The sequence below is a fragment of the Carettochelys insculpta genome, chromosome 17, assembly GCF_033958435.1.
Source record: "Carettochelys insculpta isolate YL-2023 chromosome 17, ASM3395843v1, whole genome shotgun sequence".
Taxonomy (NCBI): Eukaryota; Metazoa; Chordata; order Testudines; family Carettochelyidae; genus Carettochelys; species Carettochelys insculpta.
This window is the reverse complement of record NC_134153.1, coordinates 30226874-30247846: the sequence shown is the minus strand read 5'-3', so window position 1 is coordinate 30247846 and position 20973 is coordinate 30226874. Positions and strand designations below refer to the sequence as shown.

Sequence of the window (20973 nt, the reverse complement as noted above, 5' to 3'; positions counted from 1 at the left end):
CCTGTACTCTGCAAATTTGTCAATGCCTGTGCAGACTCTTCCAGTGGTGCTGACACCTGTACGAGCATTAGACTACAGTGTGTGGTCGATACACACTTATGTGTGCATTAGGACTTGTGTTAGTAATTATTATAGTGTGTGCGGGCATTGTTACCTATAGATTAGGAGGGATGGTACCCGGGAAGTGTTTCCAACCAATTTTTAAAAGCCATGTTCGAAATCACTAATGTGTGTCCACAGATCTCAAGTGTTTTCCCCAACCCAGAATACAATAGAGTATGTCCAGTGCAGTGTATGTCTTGGGAAGTCTTTCAGTCATCCTCTGTGGCAATTGACTGGTAAATGAGTTAGGAGGTAAGGCACGGTTGGCTAGAATCTGGTGCAAACTTTGTTTGTCCCACCGTGGTAAAGGGAAAGAGTAACTTCAGGTTTCAGTGGTTTCCTTCTTCAGACAGGATTTGTTTTAAGCTATTCCAAAGATGGAGTTGAATTTTGTTTCTTTTTACAGAACTCTACGGTGACAATTGAGGAATTTCACTGCAAGCTCCAGGAGGCCACCAACTTCCCTCTTCGTCCCTTCGTGATTCCGTTTCTGAAGGTGATGGTGAAATTATCAGGTTGTACTGATGCTGAACTGGGCAGCCTGTGTTGTTTGGGGGCACTGCAGGTGCTGGGAACCAGGGAACAGGAAGCTGTTTAGAGCAAATACAGTTAAAGTCACAGGAAGACAGACCAGAATATACAGTGATGCGCTAATATGACCCACTTGAGGGAAAGTGTGACTCTGTCATGGACATCATTAAGGTCCTGTATTGGCCATTTCACCGGGCTGATAGCATCTGAATTGATTCCCTCAGATGTGTCATAGCATAATCTCATTCTTCCACATGTTTACCTTAACACCAAGTCTCATAACTTATTTCCTCTTTACTCCATAACTAATTTCAGCAGCCCAGCTGGGCAGGTATTGAAGGGAGGAAATACAGGTACCTAGGTAAGGAGTTCCTGAGGTTTCAGAGAAATTATGCACTTTGTCAAAACAAGTCAATAACTGATCGTGTTACGTACTGTCATCTCTTGATTAGAGCTGCACTGAAGGCATAAAGCTTCACTGTATACATTCAAAATGGTTTTTGTTCATGCAGCAGTATGGGGTAGGCCTAGGGCCTCACTAATTCATGGCTGTGAAAAACGCACCATGGAGCGTGAAGTCTGGTTTCTTGTATGCTTTTACCTTATACTAAAGAGATTGCACAGGAAAGACACAGATTTCTCAAATTGCAGGTGTCCCGAGGTTATTTGAGGGGGGCCCACTTTAGTGTGCACTAAGAACAGTTTAAAACTCCTCCTGAATTTTCCCTAGCCAGGCTGACTTCCTGTGATATCTGGATTTTGGGTGAAAGCAGGTAAATATGACTGTTCTGAAGGCGTTATTGCCACCCTTCCTTCTGTGCTGCCTTCAGAGCAGGGCTGCTGGAGTGCAGCGGTGGTTGAATGGGTACCCAGCTCTGAACCTAGCACCACCAACAGAAGTGTGGATGTGAGTGTGGCAGTACTATACGATGCCACCCTTACTACTGCGCTGGTCCTTCACAGCTGAGTGGCTGGCCAGCGGTGGCTGCTAATTGAGAGCCCAGCTCTGCAGGCAGTGGTGCAGAAGTGAGGGTGACAGTACTGTACTAGACCATCCAGGTGCCAGCCCTTCCTTCAGAGCCAGCAGCCGCCACTCTCCCAATGCTCAGCTCTGATGGCAGCGCTGCCGCCAGGACAGTAATACTGCAGTCACGGTTCTATGCAAGCCAGGCGCTTGTGCAGTTGCTCAGGAGAGAGTTGAATGCCTCCGTCTGATTAGCAGAGTACCCACACCCAGGTTTTTTGTTTCTACTGGAGATGAACATTTGCACGTGCCTTGGTACACACAAAAAAAAGTATTCCGAGCATGAATGGAAAAATCCACACATGGATGGGAAAGATTACAGGGAACATTAACTGCAACCCCCTTGTGCAATCCTCATAAACTCCTTTTTGAGTCAGAATCCCTACAGATTATAACACCGTGAAATTTCATATTTAATTAGCTGAAAATAATGAAATGTACAATTTTTAAATTCCTATGACCATGAAATTGGCCAAAATGGACTGTGACTATCATGTGCACCAGCATTGCCTATTGTGTCTATTTTGTGTGTCAGGAAAATAAGCCAGAAGTAAATTCAGCAGGGTGAATGCTGATGTAATTAGGTCTTACGTTCAGATTTGCAAGGCCCTGAAATAGTCAAGCCGCTGGAATCACAAGGAAAGTTGTGCAACATTTTTGTTTCTTATCACAACTCATTTCCAGCCCGCTCTAGTTCTCGAGAGAACAGTTTTTTCACATAAGTATGTATCACATACACAAACATCATAAAGTGCCTTTTTAATGCACAGCAGGGCTGTGACACAGCCAACATTAATTTGAAACTGTGAAGTCTAGCTGTGCCATTTGTGACAGATAATTGGAGTCAAAAGACAGACGGGATCAACGCTGCTGTCAGACTTTGCAAACCAAAACTGCAATGCAGTGCAACCTGTTTTCCAGGCCAACCTTCCTTTGCTGCAGAGGGAATTGCTGCACTGCGCCCGGGCTGCCAAGCAAACGCCTTCCCAGTACTTGGCCCAGCATGAGCACATCCTGCTGAACACAAACACCACGTCCCCTGCCGACTCCTCTGAGCTGCTGATGGAGGTGAATGGAAATGGGAAGAGACATAGCCCAGACAGGTAAAGAGAACTGCATGCTCCATTCAGTTTGTAATTAGGAGCCTTGTTCCTGACATGTGAGTGAAGCCTAACACTGTTGGAGGATGATGTTCTTGCTCTGTTTCAAGCCAGGTGGCCTCTTCACCTCTAACCCATTCACTCCTGTGTCCAACATGGCTCCATAAAAATGCTCCAAGAGGAAGGTGTGTTTGTGAGGCCGCTGCTCTGGACTTCACAGGCAGTGTTTGTTACGCGCTCAGGAGGGCCTAGGAGCTGGCGCGTCCTCTTCGCTCTGGCCTCAAATGCAAGAGGCGGCTGTTCCCTGAGGCTTTCCCTGGTGGAGTGCAGTGCCCAGGGAGTGGGAGGCAGCTCTGAGGGAGGTGCTGTAGGCCAGGGAGCGGGGGTGCTTTGCAAGCCTGTTTTAAGCCTTGCCAATTGTTTTGGATAAAGTTGTGTGTAATTACCTAGGACGTGCCTGGGCTTTAGAGAAGGGCAACTGGAAATGATCTAAACTGACACCCAATGGCCATGTCCTGTAGCTGCGGCTTGGGTTTTTCCAAGTGTAATAAGTGTTTTTGGCTTCCTCTCTTGTCCCCAGTAAGTACGGCTGCCCAGACTCCTGGCTCAAAATCGGTTTCTTGCTGGGTTCTCCTCTTTCCCTTTCTGACTGGGTTCTCAGTGCTGACAAAAAACCCTCCTCTTCTGGCTTGTTTGCAGAAGAGAAGAGAATAGTTTTGAGAGAGACCCGCTCCCGTCAGAGCCACCTGCCAAGAGAGTGTGCACCATCAGTCCTGCTCCACGGCACAGCCCTGCCCTGGCCTTGCCGCTTCTGAACCCCGCCGGGCAGTTCCATCCAACCCCGCCCCCACTCCAGCACTACACCTTGGAAGACATCGCAACTTCCCACCTGTACAGAGACCCCACCAAGCTCTTGGAACAGAGGGACTTGCGGGACAGACATAGCAACCTGGGTAAGAAAGCCCTGGTCCCTCCTCTGTCCGATATCTTGCTGATTGCGTCGGGCTAGAGCACCTGTGGAACGGTCGAGTACGCAGCTGGCAGCACAGTGAAGGCCTCAGCCAATAAGACGCACATGGCTGGAAAGCGTTTTCAGAGGAGCCGAGGTGGGGGTGCAGGAAATCTAAATGGCTAGTTGCTGTTCTATGAAGTAAGTGTAAGTGGAGCTATCTGCTGTCATCCAGGCAGTTCCTCTTGCCATAGGCAGTACGAGGTATGTCTGTATCACAAGAGGGAGCATAAACAGATAACTTGTCTTCAAGCTCGTGCACTGAAATAGCATTACATCTTGGTGGGCTTAGACTCTGCTGAGCAGCTGCCGTGTGGCCATGTTCCCAGAGACCAGCTTCCTGGAAGAATGTGCATTTGGGATTAAAGGGACAAAATATGTACAAATCAAGGATTTTCTCTTTCCCTCACTACTGCACTTCACTATTTCAACATGCATTTAATGAGTTTTATTTGTCATCTGTTGGCTGGAGGTACCAGACCACTGTCTGAAAGCACGGTGATGCCTAATAGAAAACATCATCCTGTCTGGTCCTAATTTTGGGTGTAATTCATAACAGGTTTAAACGGAGGCTACCAGGATGAGCTTGTGGACCATCGCTTAACAGAGAGAGAGTGGGCTGATGAGTGGAAGCATCTCGATCACGTAAGGAACCAAAAAAAGTCCTTTGAGGGCCGGCTAACTACCAGCCACTATGGTTTAGTGCAGCGTCCCAGGTGCTATCAAATCAGCATTTTCTGAGTGGCCCATTTCAGTGCACATTCAAAATGTTTTAAACCTCCTGCTGAATTTCCCCTAACAAGTCAGGTTTCGTGGATTTGGGACAGGTTTCCTGGACTTTGGGTGAACCATGGTAAGTGTCTCTGTGTTGTGAAAGCAGTCCAAGGGGTGCAGGGCACCCTACTGTAAGGAAAGAGCCGGAGACAGTATGTTTTCATGAAAACTACAGAGTAATGTAAAGATGTAATTGCTCTTCCTAGTTGAAGTATTTCTGTTGTTGATGGTGGAGCTGGGGCACAGTTATATTCTGGGGTCTCTTGGAACTGAAGGGCTGAGTGTGACGTGGGCAGGTGGTACAAATGTGTTTCTTTGTGACAGCTACCATCTTGGTTGGCACTAGGCGGGGGTGGGGGACGCGGCTGAACATGGGACCCGCGGACCTATTGCAGCTGGAGTTAAGTTCTGTAGCTGAGTCGATCAAAGGCTCCTGCTCTCTGGGAGTTGGGATGGAATCTGTAGCATGACACTCGTGTGGGTTACACCTGCGATTGGCAGGCAGGAATAGCTGGGAGGACTTACGCTTGTTTATGACCTTTAAATAAGCTAATGCCTCTGTGAACTCAGTTGGTAACCATGGCACTTGCAAAGCCACTTGGATTCAATGCTACCATTTGCATATGTGTACCAGCAAAGACTATTTCTGGGGTACTTCAGAATGTCAGCACGTTATCAGACGTTTTCAAATGTGACCTAATTTTGCATGTGCACAAGCAGGGGCTGGACAGAGGCCTGGCTAGAAATATACCACCAAATACCATTCATTCTTTTGGTACTAATCCTGGATTCTGAGACTTGGTGAAGTCGATGAAGGCTATTAAAGGCGTTCCAAATCAATCCCTGCAGATAGCATAATTGTGATAAAATTGCATTGAAAGGGAAGGGTGGCATCAAAGTTAGGCCAGGTCTACCCTGGGGGAGGGGGAGCAGAATGAATTTCAGAGATGTAGAGCCAGCTATGAAAACTGGGTAGCTGGAATCTACGTATCGTGAATTGATTTTTGCTGCTGACCCCACAGTAGGAGGTCATTGGGAGAAGCTCTCTCATTGACTTCTCTTACTCCTTGTGATTTTGAGGAGTACCAGGGCCGATCGTGGCACCCAGATCATTTGATTTAGTGTGGCTCCCCAAGGTGCACTAAATTAAACCCCAGTTTGACCACCAACACACAAATGTAGCTGTGCCCTTAAAAGCATTTCCTAAACCTGCATGGCTGAAATACAACTGGTTCTTCTTCCAGTGCTCGCTCATGTCTGTATCTCCCATAGTACAGGATAAGGGGCCCTGCATGCTTCCACCACCCTCCGTTCGTTCCTTCTTGCCACCATTGATGGTGCATCGGAACAGCTTTGCTCCAGCCTCTGCTATTGTCTTCTGCTGTTGACAGCTGTTTCTTAGGAGTTGATTTTACCCATAGTAGTTAGAGTAGCTGGTCTCTCTCTGGACTTTGACTTGGATCGGCATGTGCCTCGCTCCTGGGGGTCTAAGCCTTGCGATTCTTGCAGATGATCTCTGCCCGTCAGCAACCCATTGCCTGCACAGCCTGGGTGAAGCACACATCAGTGGCAGGTGGAAGATTTGAGACCTCCATTTGGTGTGCCATGCCAGGGTTAAGGTCGACTCCATCAGGAGGGCATGAAGCCGAGTGTCCCACTCATTAGCCAGGCTCAGAGGCAATCCAGATCCTCAGTACTGCTCTTGAGCTTGATTCCACTCCTGATGTGCCTCTACAGTGTCCTGGTGGCAAGTGCTTGGGCTCTAGCCCATCTTTAGTCTGGGGCTCCCTGTCAGCACCAGACCAACCCATCCCAGTGGGACCTCCTGCACCAATGGCACTGCAGCCAGTGCCGTGACACCAGGCTCCATGGCTGGCATCCTGGTACCGCTGACCTCCCTGGAGCCTCGCCCACCCATCCCAGACGGCCCAGGTGGTGGCTGGGGTTTCAGACAGACGTGCAGCTCCCACCCCTCGGCCCCGTGCAGAGCATTCAATGGAAGGGTTTCCCTTCAGCTCAGGGGAGGCAGCAGCATCTGCCCCGAAACCTCCAATGCCGAGTAGGCAGGAGAAGCAGGGCCCTCTTCCTCTTTATTCCACAGCGAGGCTGTCCTGGCTCTTTTCCACCCTGTCCCACAGGAGGACACAGAGGCCCACCAAGAAGGATTGGAGTGTGGCCTGCAACCATCACCAGAGGGCAGAAGAGCCAGGCAACAGTAGAGCAATTCTTCTATTCCGTTGTGATGGTAAATCTATCAGTAAAACCTCAGGCTCCCTCACCACCATGCTACAGGCATCAGATGAACTCAACGTTCAGCGTTCCATTTTTAGCACACAAAAATGTGGATTTTTATGTTTATCAGAGAACTTCGGGGTGGGGGGGGCGCCTATCACCAAAAAACTGGGATCTCTGCTGACAGCTCTGTTCCTCACGGCAAGGTCCAGCCAGCTGGCTGGTGGAGAAGGTCTGCGTACGCCGGTGGTCTGTTTTCAGTCTGTCTCCAAGTGGTGGGAATCTGAATACAGTATGCTCTAAAATTCTTCCTGGAAAGATGAATAGAGCAGTGGTCAGTGTGTCAGATTTCAACCCTCTTTCGCATGGCTGAGGTGAAATAGCCCAAAGGTGAGTTGTCCTGTGAAATGTCACATCTGTAAATCAGTGATTTGATTTGAGTTGCACACCAATAAAGAGAAATTTCTGTCTAGTTCTCCCCCTGCCACTGTTACACAATAGGGCTTTCCCCCAAGTGCCAGGGGAATGAATGTAAGCTATTTCGAACAATAATTGTGTGAGAGTTGATGAAATTGTTTCATTTTTCCTAGCTCTCTGAGTGTACCTGTTTTTTCCAGTGGTTGAAATTGTGCTGATTAGTTGGCCCAGAGAGGTATCATGGATCTAACGATGCCAACCCAGGACCCATTTGTGTCATACTTTACCTAAAGCAACAAGAGAAATCTCAGCTGTTGTAGGAGTGTTGTGCTTTGTTTCACCAAAGTTTGAATGTCTGATTTTTTTCCCATTGCGGTCAAGTGGTTCAGTGGTCTTTGTTCTAAATAAGCAGACTGTGCGTGTTGTTAGGAAGTATATTCTTAATTTGGCATCTTTCCCTAAGAAACCATTCTCCACTCTAAAGAACTCCAAAGAAACCGGCCTTTGTACAAGTTACTAAAATTCCCCTTTCATTCCCTCCCAAAAGGCTTTGAATTGCATCATGGAAATGGTGGAGAAGACTAGACGCTCCATGGCTGTTCTGCGGCGCTGTCAGGAAGCTGACCGGGAAGAGCTCAACTACTGGAAGAGGCGGTACAGCGAGAGTGCAGAGACGAGAAAGGGAGGGAGCGAATTCATCTCGAGGCAGCACAGTCCTGGGAGTGCAGACTCCATCAGCAGTGGTGAGAGAGGCAGCCAGCTGCTGCCATGTTGCAGGGCAGCTCATTGGTCATTTGAGGCTGTGGTTCCACAGCAAGGTCCTCCAGATCTGGGCAAGCATCTTGAATGTAGAGGATAAAAACAGTGTCCTTTGGTCCATCAAGTGTGTCCGGTCTGAGAACCGTGGAAGGTAAAATGTGGCAAGGCAGCATTTCGTTGGGGACAGTGCTCTGAAACATACATGTATCAGTGAGCGAATGGATGAAGAGTAAGTTGTTTTTGTCCAGTGAGACAGAAGGCCTTTCTCTAGACTAGCCTTTGTTCCGCTTGGGGAGAGCACCCTCTGGAACCTGAAAGCCACGCTGACGTGAGTTTCAGCTGCACCCCAAAAATCGAGAATGCTTTTACCAAAAATTGGAAGCTTGGTGAACTTGTAGCTGCCTAGGGCTCTGAAATGGCTTGAGCAGCTTCCCCCAAACTTTGCAAAAATGTAACATTTTTCTACAGAAATATCTGTACAGAATTATTATAGAAGTATTCTCCGGAAATATTCGGGAGGTCGGGAGAGAGGAAGAAGTCTCAGAATACAGTGTAGATGGGTTGCAGACATAATTATAAAACCAGTCGAGGTTGAACCCCTCTAATCCAGAACTCTCTCATCTGGCAACATCCATAATCCGGCATGATGTTAGTCAGCCAGACAACTACTTATCATAGGTGGTACCAAGTTTACCGTGGTCTCATAAAGTTAGGTTCCAGCCACCAGTCCTGGTTCTCTGTGTTCTGGGCTGTTACTTAGCAGTAATTTACCCCTAAATGTCTTCTAAGAGCCCAGTAAACAGTGGAAGTGTTGGTAATGCTGCCAGGCAATATTGAACTCCTGTGGTCCAGCAAATTCTCTGGTTCTGGACCGGTTAAGTCCTAAGTGTGCTGGACGAGAGAGAGTCAACCTGTACTAAGTGGCCTCTTGAGATCTCTGAAACTACCAAGGAACTGTAGGCTTTGTTTTAGAAGCAGGTTTTTCATTCAGTCAGTTTAGAGCTATGAAGAATGTGTGCCCTATATCCCCTCAATAGATTGGAAGTACAGTCACTAATGGTGTGCCAGAAATTTATATTCTGCTCTTTGCTAACCTCAAAAATAGCACTGTGGGGTTCCATGTGTGTCACTCAAATTCGAGATCATGCATGCTTCAATTACAAGTAAAACTGTGTGTTGCTTTGTGTTCTCTATTTGCCAGCCCTGCAGACTAACCCGGGACTGTGACCTGGACTTCATTCACCCATTCATGCCTTTCTTTGCCATAAGTAATAAAGGTTCTGCAGGACAAATGGTTCCCCTCCGGGTCACCTGTGCCACTCTTTTGTCTTCAGTCGGGTTTTTACTGGTTTAACTGACTAGAGCTTAGCAAACAGTTCTGTTGGTAGCACAAAAGAGACAGAACCCAGCTCCATCTTTCTTCTTGATATTGATTCTGCATGTAGAATCATAGAATCATAGTGTTGGAAGAGACCTCAGGAGGTCATTAAGTCCAACCCCCTGCTCCAAGTAGGACCAATGCCAACTAAATCAAGCCTGGTCTTAAAAACCTCTAAGGATGGAGATTCCACCACATTTCTAGGTAACCCATCCCAGTGGTTCACCACCCTCCAGGTTTTTCCCAATATCCAGCCTAGACCTCTCCCACTGAAACTGCATCCCACATCTTCTAACTGGAGCAGGAAAGTGGTAAAAAGATGATACTGAATACAGGCAGGGAGCAGATCTGTTAAGTATGGGGCATAGCATTGAACATAATTGCTTCTCAGAGCAGAACAGCCTTTTCAAGCTGCTCAGGTAGTTACAGCCAGCACCAAAAAACAACTTGAGAGACTCTTGTTGAGTTCTCCCTTAACAGGTTGCAGTGTTGAGAACTGTAATATTGGTACGTTTAAGCCAGAGGGTGTAGGTAGAGTAGAAAAAAAAAACCTCCAATTCCGTGGAATAGCTGATATATGTACAATTTATATGGCAAAGTTTTGCTAGAACCTATTGAGCAACAAGCTCTGACATTTATGCCTCTTCTGTTGCACTTTGGCTTAGCTTAGATGATTTTTTTCTGAAGTTAAAACAAAAAAGCAGTCCAGGAGCACTTTAAAGACCAACAAAATAATTATTATTTTGTTAAAGTGCTGCTGGACTGCTTTTTTGTTTTGATAGTATATAGACTAGCACGGCTTTCTCTGTTACTTTTCTGAAGTTATGTGACTCCTTAGAAAAACCACATTTTTAATCAATTCACCAGAAAGCATTATGTCTAAAAGCCGTCCTGCTGGATTTCTAAAACCTTTCCTTTGGAAATATACTTTAAAGTGCTGAGACCTGTGATACAGAATCTGTTTGATATGGCTTCTGTCAACACGTGAAGTCACTGAGCTTGTGCAGTGTTGGGCATGTTGTCTGGATACCTATAACTTTTAAGAGATTCCTAGTTTGTATTTCAGTTTAAGCCTGAGTTGCCTGTGAGAAGTTCTGCATTTAATGCAATATATTGTTGGTATAGATTGATGTTCACAATCCATTGCACACAGCAGATGGATGTTTGAGGTATATTTATAAATCTAGTCTGTGATTATGAAGTATCGGATGATGGAAATTGATTATACTGTGCAATAAATCATGCAGGATGCTAATTAAAAGTTCATTTATCATCTAGCCATTTGATGAATGGTCTTATCTTCAGAACTCACTTGCTTGGGTTTTAGCTATTAAGTCTCTCATGGTCCCTTGGTGCTTTAGTTAGGTTTATAGACCCTGTCTGTAGGTTCTGACAGCTTCTTGCAGGGTTGGATTGGCTGTTTAAGCAAAATAACTCAGGGAGAGGAGACGCTGCTGATGCACTTCTCGTTTCCACAGATTCTCAGCGAGACTTCAGCAGCAGGTCAGGGACGGGCTATGTTACTGAAGAGATCTGGAAAAAAGCTGGTAAGCATTTGTAGATGGGTCACTTGATATGTGTTCCCACAAGCTTACAGGATAAATGTAGAGGGGACATAGGGCCAGATTCAGAGTCGTGTTTGTTGAGAAGCATCTTGAATGTGTGCTGTTCCTTTGCTGGCTGGCTGGTTGTGGGCTGGCCTAGATTTGCAAAGAGGCATGCACCTGAGCTGAATGTGTGCTTGATGTGCGTGTGCAGTTGTGAGCTTGTGTTCCACATTCAGTGCATGCACAGCCCCAGAAGGATAACTGCCTGGGGAGACAAGCTCAGGAAGGTGCTGGAGACACTGTGGAAAGCATAGATCTGAACTTGATGTGCCCAATGGCCCAAGATGAAGGTTCGGAGAAATACGCTGGGGAACCTCATCCCATTGCAACTGAGCCCAGCATCATTTCATCTAACTAATACGGCCCCCCTGCCCTTTCTTGGGCCGATGGTCTGTTGCGCTTTTCTGTATTCCTTCTCTCTCTCCCCACTGCCCCACACCACCACCACCACCACCACTACTTCACACTCTTGATCTACTCCTGTGTGGATTTCCAACACCCTGGGTTTTCAATGGCTGCAAGCTGATAGGCTAATGATCAGAAGCAGCTGGATTCCAGGCTCGTCAGTAGGCTGTGTAGAACGAGAGGATGGATTTACAGTGGTTCCTAATGTGGAATCATGAAACACTAGAATTGGAAGGGACCTCAAGAGGTTGTCACATCTAGTTCCTGCCCTTGCAGCAGGACCAGTATGTAGGCATATCCCAGGAAACATGACAATTGGCACTAAGTCGGCAACCTTGTCATCAGTCTCAGCAGTGACCCTAGCTTGACTTGTCTGTAGCAGCTAAACTTCTCTCTCTCCCTCAAGGTTGCCCCTTCAGGGTAGGTACGAGGTTCACTGCACAGGCTAGTATTCTTATCTGCTTGTTACTCTTTAATATGCCCACCCTAGCACTGCGTAGTGCTGCCCGAGAGGGATTTCCCTTCCCATGTGCTCTGTCCACTTTGCCTGCAAGACTAGTTGATGAGGCTGTTGTTTTCTTCCAGAAGAAGCCGTGAATGAAGTAAAGCGCCAGGCCATGTCTGAGGTGCAAAAAGCTGTGGCGGAAGCAGAGCAGAAGGCATTTGAAATGATTGCATCTGAGAGGGCTCGCATGGAACAAACTATTGCGGATGCAAAGCGCCAAGCTACTGAGGATGCGTTCCTAGTCATTAATGAGCAGGAAGAGTCTACAGAGGTAAGAAACCCGGGGCATACCCCTGAAGTTTGGGCTGGGGGCAGGATGGGCAGTTATGGGGTGAGATTTTCCAAGTCACAAAAGGCAAATAGGCACCTAATCAACATTGACTTGCTGGGGGCTGACCTCCCATTTTGTTTCTTTGACAGCAGGATCAATTTACAAATGATTCCATTTGACATGCCATGAAACCAGAGGCTACCCCAGTCTCTCTGCATGCGCATGTGGAAGTAGTGTTGAATGTCAGTGTGTACAGGGTTCCTGACTTGGAGCAATGCCAGATTTGTCCCCTTCGGAAAGGGAAGTCAGAGCTGTTGCACTTTCCTCTGACTACAACCACGCTTCAGCAGCTGTTTTCAATTCCTCCCTGGGTTGTTAACAAAAGGTGCTTAGTTTTGCTTCATGGCATTAAAATAATAATAATAGTTAATATCTAGTGCTTTTCATCCATAGTTCTCAAAGCACTTTGCAAAGGCTATTGGGGTCACTACTTGGGTGACAGGTGTCCCAGTATCATTGGGACTGTCCTGATATTAGGGGCTTCGTCTCAGCGAGGCAGCTGTCTGAAAAAGAATGCGCGCCTGAGTTCTCACCCTTGCCGCCTGGTCACCCTAATTGTTACCTCTGTTTTACAGATGGGGAACAAGGGGGAAATGACTTGTGAGTTGTCGCTCAGCAGAGCAGTGGTACGGCCAGTTCCAGAACCCAGATCACTTGCGTCCCACAAGTAGTTCCCATTGGGCCACACTGCTCCTCGAAAGATAGACGTCATTGCTAGTTTGAATCCTCATGTAATTTCAGCTGAGGATTCAGGGACTTTTGTGGGGCGATTCTATAGCAATTGGTAAGGGTGTGTCCATACATCAGTCTGTCTGTGCAGATGAGTAGGATGAATATCATCTCGGGCATTAGGATTTGCATTGTCTTACAAAAGACATGCTGCAAAATAGATTCATTCTGATACAGGCATTTAACTGCTCACCATATGTAGCCCTGGTATTTTTCTTATTCGTGAAAACTTATCAGATCTAATGGTGCACGGCCAATCATCAGTAGGTTACTGTGAAATTTTAATTTGATCCTCCCAGAGCTAAAGAAACACAAAATATACTCAAGAGGCTATTTGCATGTTTTTTGGTGAGTGACATTTGAGTCCTTCACACCTAACAGGCACCAGCCACTAAGGACTGACCTTATGAAAATGAATTCTGACCTTTGTCATTAAATCATGTCTAACATTGTTACAGTGAGCATTTAATTTACGTCCCTTTTCAATTCCCCTCATCTTGAGCAGAGAAAATGTCTTAGTCCGCTCTCTTCTCACAGTGGTTCAATATTGAGATGGATGCTGTAGAAGGGGACTATTGAAGTATAGCACTAGCCTGGTGTAGTTCTAGTTCCCTGGCATCTCTCCTCCATTGGCAACATCTCTGCTATCCCCCCATCACTCAGTGGCTCAGCTTTGTGGTTACCATGGACTCCTCTCTCATTCTGTCCCTATCACACCCAGACCATTGCCCAAGGACATTCCGCCCTGTTCCCAATGCTGATTTACTTAACCATGTCCTCCCCATTGTGAATGGGACCCTTGAAGTGCATTATGCACGGTAGGTAAGGTCAGAGAGTTCTCTATGGAGCTTATCAAGCAGGGAAACTAATTTGACAATGAAAATGAGAAGATACATGTGTGGCATTGGGTGGTGGTGGGGGAGATGGGGGAGGCACGGTGGGCAGGTCTAGAAGCTAGAATTGACTTATCTGCAGTCGACTTACTGGCCATCCTCACAGACGACCCCTTGCTCTCGTTAGGTGGATTTGTGTGGGACTAGGACGATCTGAGTCCAAGAAGGAATGAGAAAGACAATGTAAATGACAAAAAAAAAAAAAAAAAAAAAAAAAAACTTTTATTGGACCAACTTCTGGGAGGAAATAGTATTCCTCATCCCCTTTTCCAGTACTTGGGCATCAAGGAACCAGAGTTCCCATCCCAAAGCGCAGAGACGCTCATCTCACTCATGATTATGGTGTCTTCCATTGGTGTAGATGGAAGATGGCTCCACGTGAGGTGGTTATGTGGCGTCAGGATACTGAGCAGCCTGGAAAAGGCCTGTTCCGCCAAGCCTCTGAGATGACACCAGCCCACCTCATTCTAGAATCATGCAGAAAATTCTGATGGTTCCAGTGAAAAATGTTGACATGGCCCAAACTGGGCAAGGCGTCTTGGATCCCTCCTCCAGGAGGGTCTCTGTAGTCCTCCATCTGCTGTAAATAAAGCCATCACTACCTCCTGGAGAGTGGCACAATTCTACTGATTGCTGAGCCGGAATTGGATGGTACAGCAGTCCCAGTTTGGACATGGCTTACCCTAGCTGCTACACAGGTATCCTTTGGGATGAAAGGAGCTATAGCATATTACATATTATGAACAGAGACACAAAGAAATGATTATAGATGTTTGGCCCTTAAATCTCAATCCAAGGGGGGCGTGTAGCAAAATTGGTGGCTGTGGGTATCAGTGAGTGGGAAGACTCGGTTAGCATGATACAGAAGATAGGAGGTAAAGGAAGGAGTTTCAGATTAAATATCAGGGCAAACTTTTCCCGTGAATCTGTTTTAATGCTGCAGTGTTCTCCCAAGGGAAGTGGTGGGAGCACCATGGTGTGACGCAGGTAAAACTGGATTCTCTGAACTGAGTGCATTGTTCATTAGGCACCACGTTAAGAGGCTGTCGTTATTCCAGTGTGCCCAGTCATCCAGGAAACACACTGCTGTAGGCGGGCATGTCAATGGCTTTCAAGATGTGATCCAATTTCTTAGACTTTACTGCAGACATCAGTGAAGGATTTTTTTCCCATCTTCTTGAAGACAGACGGTTGTCCTGTGCGTGCTGACTCTAAAGCAGTTCTGCTACCAGTCCTCTGTATTTGCCTCTTTCCACACGCCCCTAAATTATTGCTAGGAGCAAATGGTTCTGAGTGCAACCACCTGAGCTGTGAGAGCACCTGCTGACATGCTTCTGACTGAGCTTCTCAGCAAGAAGAACATGAGGCCACCAGAGGAACTCTTGAGGTTGCTTTCCATTCCTGCTCGCTTAGCAGCTTTTTGTTGTTGGTGTCTGTGGAATATGTCCAGGGCTGTGGGGTTAAGGTGCATGTGTGGAATCTGGTGACAGCTGGTTTTTCACAACAGGCGTTGCTGTCCCAATGTTTTTTCTTGTGTGCAAGTCCAGCTGCAGAAAGCAAACCCTCCACTTCTGCTTCTGTGACCAGTGGCAGTCACAAGCCTCCGGTCCTTGTGCTCCTTACAAAAGTCACGCCTGGTAAGCCAGTGGGCTGGCACATCTTCCAGATCCTGGGGGGAGGCTTCAGTAAACCTTGCCTCCCCTCCTGGGAGCATGCTTATCAGGCTGATAGGCTTGTACATGTAGGACGCCCCCCATTAGCCCATTCAAACTTGTGTGGCTGAGCAGGATCACCGGCAGGTGTTCATTCTGTAGCAGGGCTGCCGTAGTCTCTATGAAGAGCCCTTGGATAGTACAGGAAGCTGCTTAAAGCAGGAAACAAAGAAGCTATGTAGCAGCAGCTGTGCTGTGATTTCTGTGGGTGATGTTGCCTGCACTTGGGGTGGGCTGTCGGCTGCCAGCAGGACACACTCTGGCAGGTTGTTCTCATTGTATGCAGAGGCCTGTCCTGTTCCTGGGCCAGGATGTGTGTGAAATAGCCACACATGGTGGAGTTTTTTGACATTTATTTCTGCTGGCACACAGCAGAGCCTGCGTATCCTGCAGGGTTCAGTAACACCGCACACCTCAGTGAGAGAGAGACAGTCCCACAGCGTTTAAAGCACATCCCATCTCCAACAGGCTCCTGCTCTCCCTTGCCACAGCACGAAGCAGGCAGCCCTGCTGCTTGAGCCCCAGCTGGCGAGGGATCGTCAGTTCCCCCCGCAGTAGCTCTGCAAAGAATCCAGGAGAGGGGAAATTGACGAAATCCCATGGCACACTTGGACAGTTCTCAAAGCCCTCCAGCGTGTCACGGCACATAGCTTGAAAACCAGTGCTCCAGAAAGCCCTGTCATGCAGCCCCACCAACTAGATAAGTGTCTTTGGGAATATATTGTAAATTCAAGTATTTTCTGTCTTGCAGAGCTGTTGGAACTGCGGTCGCAAAGCCAGTGAGACATGCAGTGGATGCAACATTGCCCGGTATTGTGGCTCCTTCTGCCAGCACAAAGACTGGGAGAGACATCATCGGATCTGCGGACAAGGGTTACACAGCCAGGCCAAGCCCCTTTCCCTGCCTGCAGGGCGGCTGGTGGCAGCTGCTGTCAAGACAGTCGAGGGGGTTCCAAGTCCCGCCCTCGAGAAGACCTCTGCAACGACCTCCCGATCTTCTACCCCAGCCTCCGTGACAGCAATAGACACTAATGGACTCTAAATCTTTCCATTCACTTCAGTGTGTTTTATACATGTTCCTGTTTTTAAGCCTAAACACTTTTGTCAAAACTCCACTGGCTGCTCTAGAGCCCTAATGAGTCAGCTGACGTTTGCGAGGCTTGTTCTGTTTTGTCATAATCCATCAGCTGCTGTTAAGAACCACACGCCAGCCTTGCCGATGGGACTTCAATGCCACTTGAAACCTTTGCACCAGAGAGCACATTGCTTCAACCTTAAGGACTGTGGCTTCTCCCTCTTTGTTTTAACTGGACTTCTTTGGGAAGAAGAGTCCAAGCAACCAGTACGCAGTATCCTAGGAGGAAGCGTGGTGGTGGTCTTCCTACTAGTTTGCCTGGCTGCCTGAGCTGCCCTCCCACACAACTCACTCCTCCTCTTTCATCACATACATATTTTTTTCTTCCCAGGTGACTCTGTACTTGCTAACTCCCTGCAATGACCTGGCCACCTGAGCTGATCTTCCTCAGTGGGAGAAGTTCTCGTTCTGAGCATCATGGAAAATAAGCAGTTTCTTGGTCACACGTCTGCTTTTCCCCAGGGCTGAGCTCAGTAATTGTCGGGGACAGGCATTCCCGGAAAGAGAAGAGAACTGTATTTGGCAGAGTAGGGAAGCCAAACAAATCTCCATTTTGAGAGGGAATGGGTTTATTTTTTTAATATGAGCCATTTTTAATGCTGTTCTCTAACCAGGCAGTCTGTTTATCAATCAGCATGGACAGGAGCCTCCATTCCCCACGTCTGCTGACTATTCAACCCAAATCTCACCCTGTCCTCACGTTGCCCGCCCCCCCCCTCCCCCCGCAAGGTGGATTGGGTTACTTTGCTGTGCAGAAAGATTTTGCTGCTGCATGGAAGCTGTTAGTTTTGTTCTCTTGACTTTGTTTTCCCTCTGTGAATCTCCTCCAGGCAATTTCAATGGATCATTTACAGCCTCTTCTGTTCAAGCATGGTGGCATGACAACTTTAAAAAATAGTTGCCGAGTTTTGCAGCTTATGTCAGTTTGTTAAGCATCAGCGCCTCGATAGGGTTACAAGAGCCCTCCTGTGTGCTGAGCTCTTGGTTCCAGGCAGAGAAGTGCAATCCAAGGAATGCTTCTGGCTGCGCTGCTCTAGATGACCAAATTTCTTAGCATTATGCATTGATTTATGAACTAGTGCAGATAGCTTGCCCAGATCTAGAGGTGACCGCTTAGAAGTTGTGGCATGTGGGACTGGCTGTTAGGAGCCTAGCTGGACCTGAAGGCCATGTTCTCATGTGGTCTGGAGGAAGAGTGGTTTGATGCACCCAGCTTGTGTAGAAGAACTTACTGAGTCCTGTAAGAGCTTGTTACATGTGACGCTATAATCCTCACTTTGTGAGTCCCGTTGACTTCTGCTGTACAGGAATACGGGCCAGAGCATGGACCCTTCATTGAGTTTCTGTTTCCAAGATGCTGCTGCTTTTCTGTGATCTATGAATGGGAGCCAGACAATGCAAATGGTTCCTAAAGTGTATGCGGTCACTTTTGACAATGGATGCTGATAATGGAGATGCAACTCACAATTCCTTGGGCTAGCAATGAAAACAGGCTTTTGGGTGACTGTATGGTGACGATATGCCACAGTAATGAGAGCAGGTTAATTGATCTGGCTGTGGTCCTCTGCATTTGGAACCTGCCGTCTCCAGGAATGAAGTCATGTCAAATCTTTTATCTGACTGGCAAAAATCTTCTCATGACTGAAATTCCATAGGAAGAATTTCTGGATTTGTCCCATGAGGGGTGGTTACTATCACAGTTCGGGGCCTGGACCCAGTCATGGCATGTGAATACAGATTGCAGGTAGATAAAATTGCTATTTCTCCAGTACAAACTCTCTGCTTCTTAGAGGAAGAACAAGTCTGGATTGCTGGGTGCTGGGAAAATTGCTGGCAGTGTTCCTTCCTTGTCTGACATCCTTCTCCATGGATGTGTGCGTACCTACCTGAAGCACAAGCTGTGGCCATGTCCTGGGGGGAGGCTGTTCCATAGCCATCTATATTAACCTCAGAGAACAGCTGATGCCTCCTGGATAATGGAAACCTATTTGCAAACAATTCTTGTTCTATGGAAGGTTCTCATTTCTCATGAATGTTCCCTCCATTCACTATTGCTATTCAGTATTTGTGGGCAGAAAGAACATCTCTGGTGTGAAATCCCTCCAAAGTCTTGCTCTTTTCAACTATCAGACCTTCTCAGTGATGATCCAGTATCCATCAACATGGTACTGGGTTGATGAAGAACAGAAAGGAGCCATGGAGTATCTAGTTTCCGTGAAAATACCCTTAATGAGAGGACTGGATTCTGCTGTCTGTGCTCAGTGAGTGTACCCAGTTGGGGTGGGGTGGGGTTGATTAAAGACCCTTTTGATACAGTGGTGATCCTGTAAGCCTTTTCCATGGCCTCAAATGTTTGTTAGTGTCCTCTGGATTTAGCTACACATCCTGAATTAGTGATAATTAGTTGCCTAAGGGCAATCACAGTTAAGATCTGATTCCAAATAGGATGGGAACAACACCATGCTATAAGGAATTGTTTGTAAATAGATAGTCTTCCATAGTTTTCATGCAGCTTTGATGGTTCTTTATGTATTGAATAAAAATTAACTCCAATGTAAATAAATCAAATACTAACAGTCATAATTAGAATGATCTCTTTTTTTAAAACATGGAATGATAAATGTGAAATTCTGGTATAGGAAGACTTGTTGGTTTGTTTTCTATATTTTTTGTCATTTAATTCTGTAATAGGAATTTGTTAATTCCTATGCATAACTTATTTAATGTACTGTATAAAGGAACCCAAACTGTTACAGATGTATTTAGTTTGTTCTACTCAAAGTAGTCAATAAAAAGACTATATTCATCTTACCACTAACTCCTCCTTTATGTCTCAATAGGATCTTATCACAATACACACAATAGGCTTAGCTCTTGAGATTTCTGTAGGAGCAGTGCCACATTGTCATTATAGAGACATGGCTAATAAGGGTGATGGGAAATGAAAGTAATATGGCCACTTCAGAGCTGAGAAACCAATCTTCTGGCCCATGCATGGACCCCATAATGAATCCCTGAAGTCAAATACATGCAGTGTTCCAATGTGAGTCATACATAGAGGTGGGTTTTTTCTCTGAGAGGTTTAATGTTGGTACTGAAGATTACTACAAAGGATATTCTCTAGCCCCCAAATTCCAGTGCTTTTATAGACACATGCACACACCACAACTTGACATTCCCTCCAGGTGTATTGGCATTTTCAAGCTGCCGATGTCTCATTGATGAGGGGGACAACTACAGTTCAGAGACCAAAATTGCTGCTTAAAGCTTGCCATGAATCAGATTGATTTCTCTGGGACAAGCATCATTTTCATTCACTTAAGTTTCATGGTTGGTCCTTTTTCTCTTTTAATTCTGCTAATTCCGTATAAGAGAAGGTGCCAGATTTCTGCCAGGCTGGAGGTCTGTTCCCACCCAAAAGAAGGTCACTTCTTCTGGAAGAGTAAGATGTCTTCCTCGCCTTTAGCTGCAGTGCGGAGCTGCAGAGAGCTTTGCAAAGGGTGCTTTGCGGGCATGATTCTTGCTTTGGGTGTAAGAGCAAATCCCAGATTAGCCCCGTTGACCATTGGAGCCACAAGGATTGTGGTGGAGTCTTCATCACTTTTTCAATCAAGATTGGATGTATTTCTAAAAGGTCCACTCTAGGAATTATGTGGGGGCAGTTCTCTGGCCTGTGCTGTACAGGAGGTCAGAAGAGCTGATCACAATGGTCCCTTCTGTCTTTGGAATCTGTGGCTCTTTGGCTTGTATATGGCATTCTCTTCTCCTCTGTGGTCTGAAGGCCCTGTCTATTTTAAATATAAACTCTTGAAAGGCAAGATATGCTGTGTATGTACAGTGCTTTGCATGCTAGATCACTGACATTGGTTGGGGTGTCTAGAAGACACTGAATAATTATCTGCATCTCCCAATGGGATGAGATTGCAAGGTGATGGGACGGGTCAGGTGAATAATCCATGACATTACAGGCTTTTACTGACAGGAGACCCTGGTCCCATTGGACTATGCACTACAAATAGAGCAGATTGTCTCTGGGGTGGAGCGCTTTTAACAGTGCCCACCTAATGATGGCGTGCTCCTGTTCAGGACTGGACGTGAACAATAACTTCTCAGATACTCAAGTATTGGAGGGGTAGCCATGTTAGTCTGGATCTGTAACAGCAACGAAGGGTCCTGTGGCACCTTATAGACTAACAGAAAAGTTTTGAGCATGAGCTTTCGTGAGCACAGACTCACTTCATCAGATGCTGGTCTTGGAAATCTGCAGGGCCAGGTATAAATAAGCCAGAGCAAGGGTGGAGATAACAAGGTTAGCTCAGTCAGCAAGGGT

General features: G+C 46.6%; 1 protein-coding gene across 8 annotated transcripts in view; it reads left to right on the top strand.

Annotated features, from left to right (window-relative positions):
• Window positions 1–17529, top strand: part of CBFA2T2 (CBFA2/RUNX1 partner transcriptional co-repressor 2) — a 92462-nt gene extending 74933 nt beyond the window's left edge. For 6 of the 8 annotated variants that reach the window (XM_075012147.1, XM_075012143.1, XM_075012149.1 and 3 more), the window contains 8 exons: window positions 509–598; window positions 2579–2760; window positions 3457–3710; window positions 4326–4411; window positions 7737–7932; window positions 10805–10873; window positions 11924–12114; window positions 16260–17529. In XM_075012147.1, coding sequence (XP_074868248.1) covers window positions 509–598; window positions 2579–2760; window positions 3457–3710; window positions 4326–4411; window positions 7737–7932; window positions 10805–10873; window positions 11924–12114; window positions 16260–16550 — 1359 coding nt within the window. In that variant the 3' untranslated portion in view covers window positions 16551–17529. The remainder of the gene's footprint in view (window positions 1–508; window positions 599–2578; window positions 2761–3456; window positions 3711–4325; window positions 4412–7736; window positions 7933–10804; window positions 10874–11923; window positions 12115–16259) is intronic. The other 2 variants (XM_075012144.1, XM_075012146.1) reach the window with 2 other exon arrangements.
• The last annotated feature ends 3444 nt before the right edge of the window (window positions 17530–20973 follow it).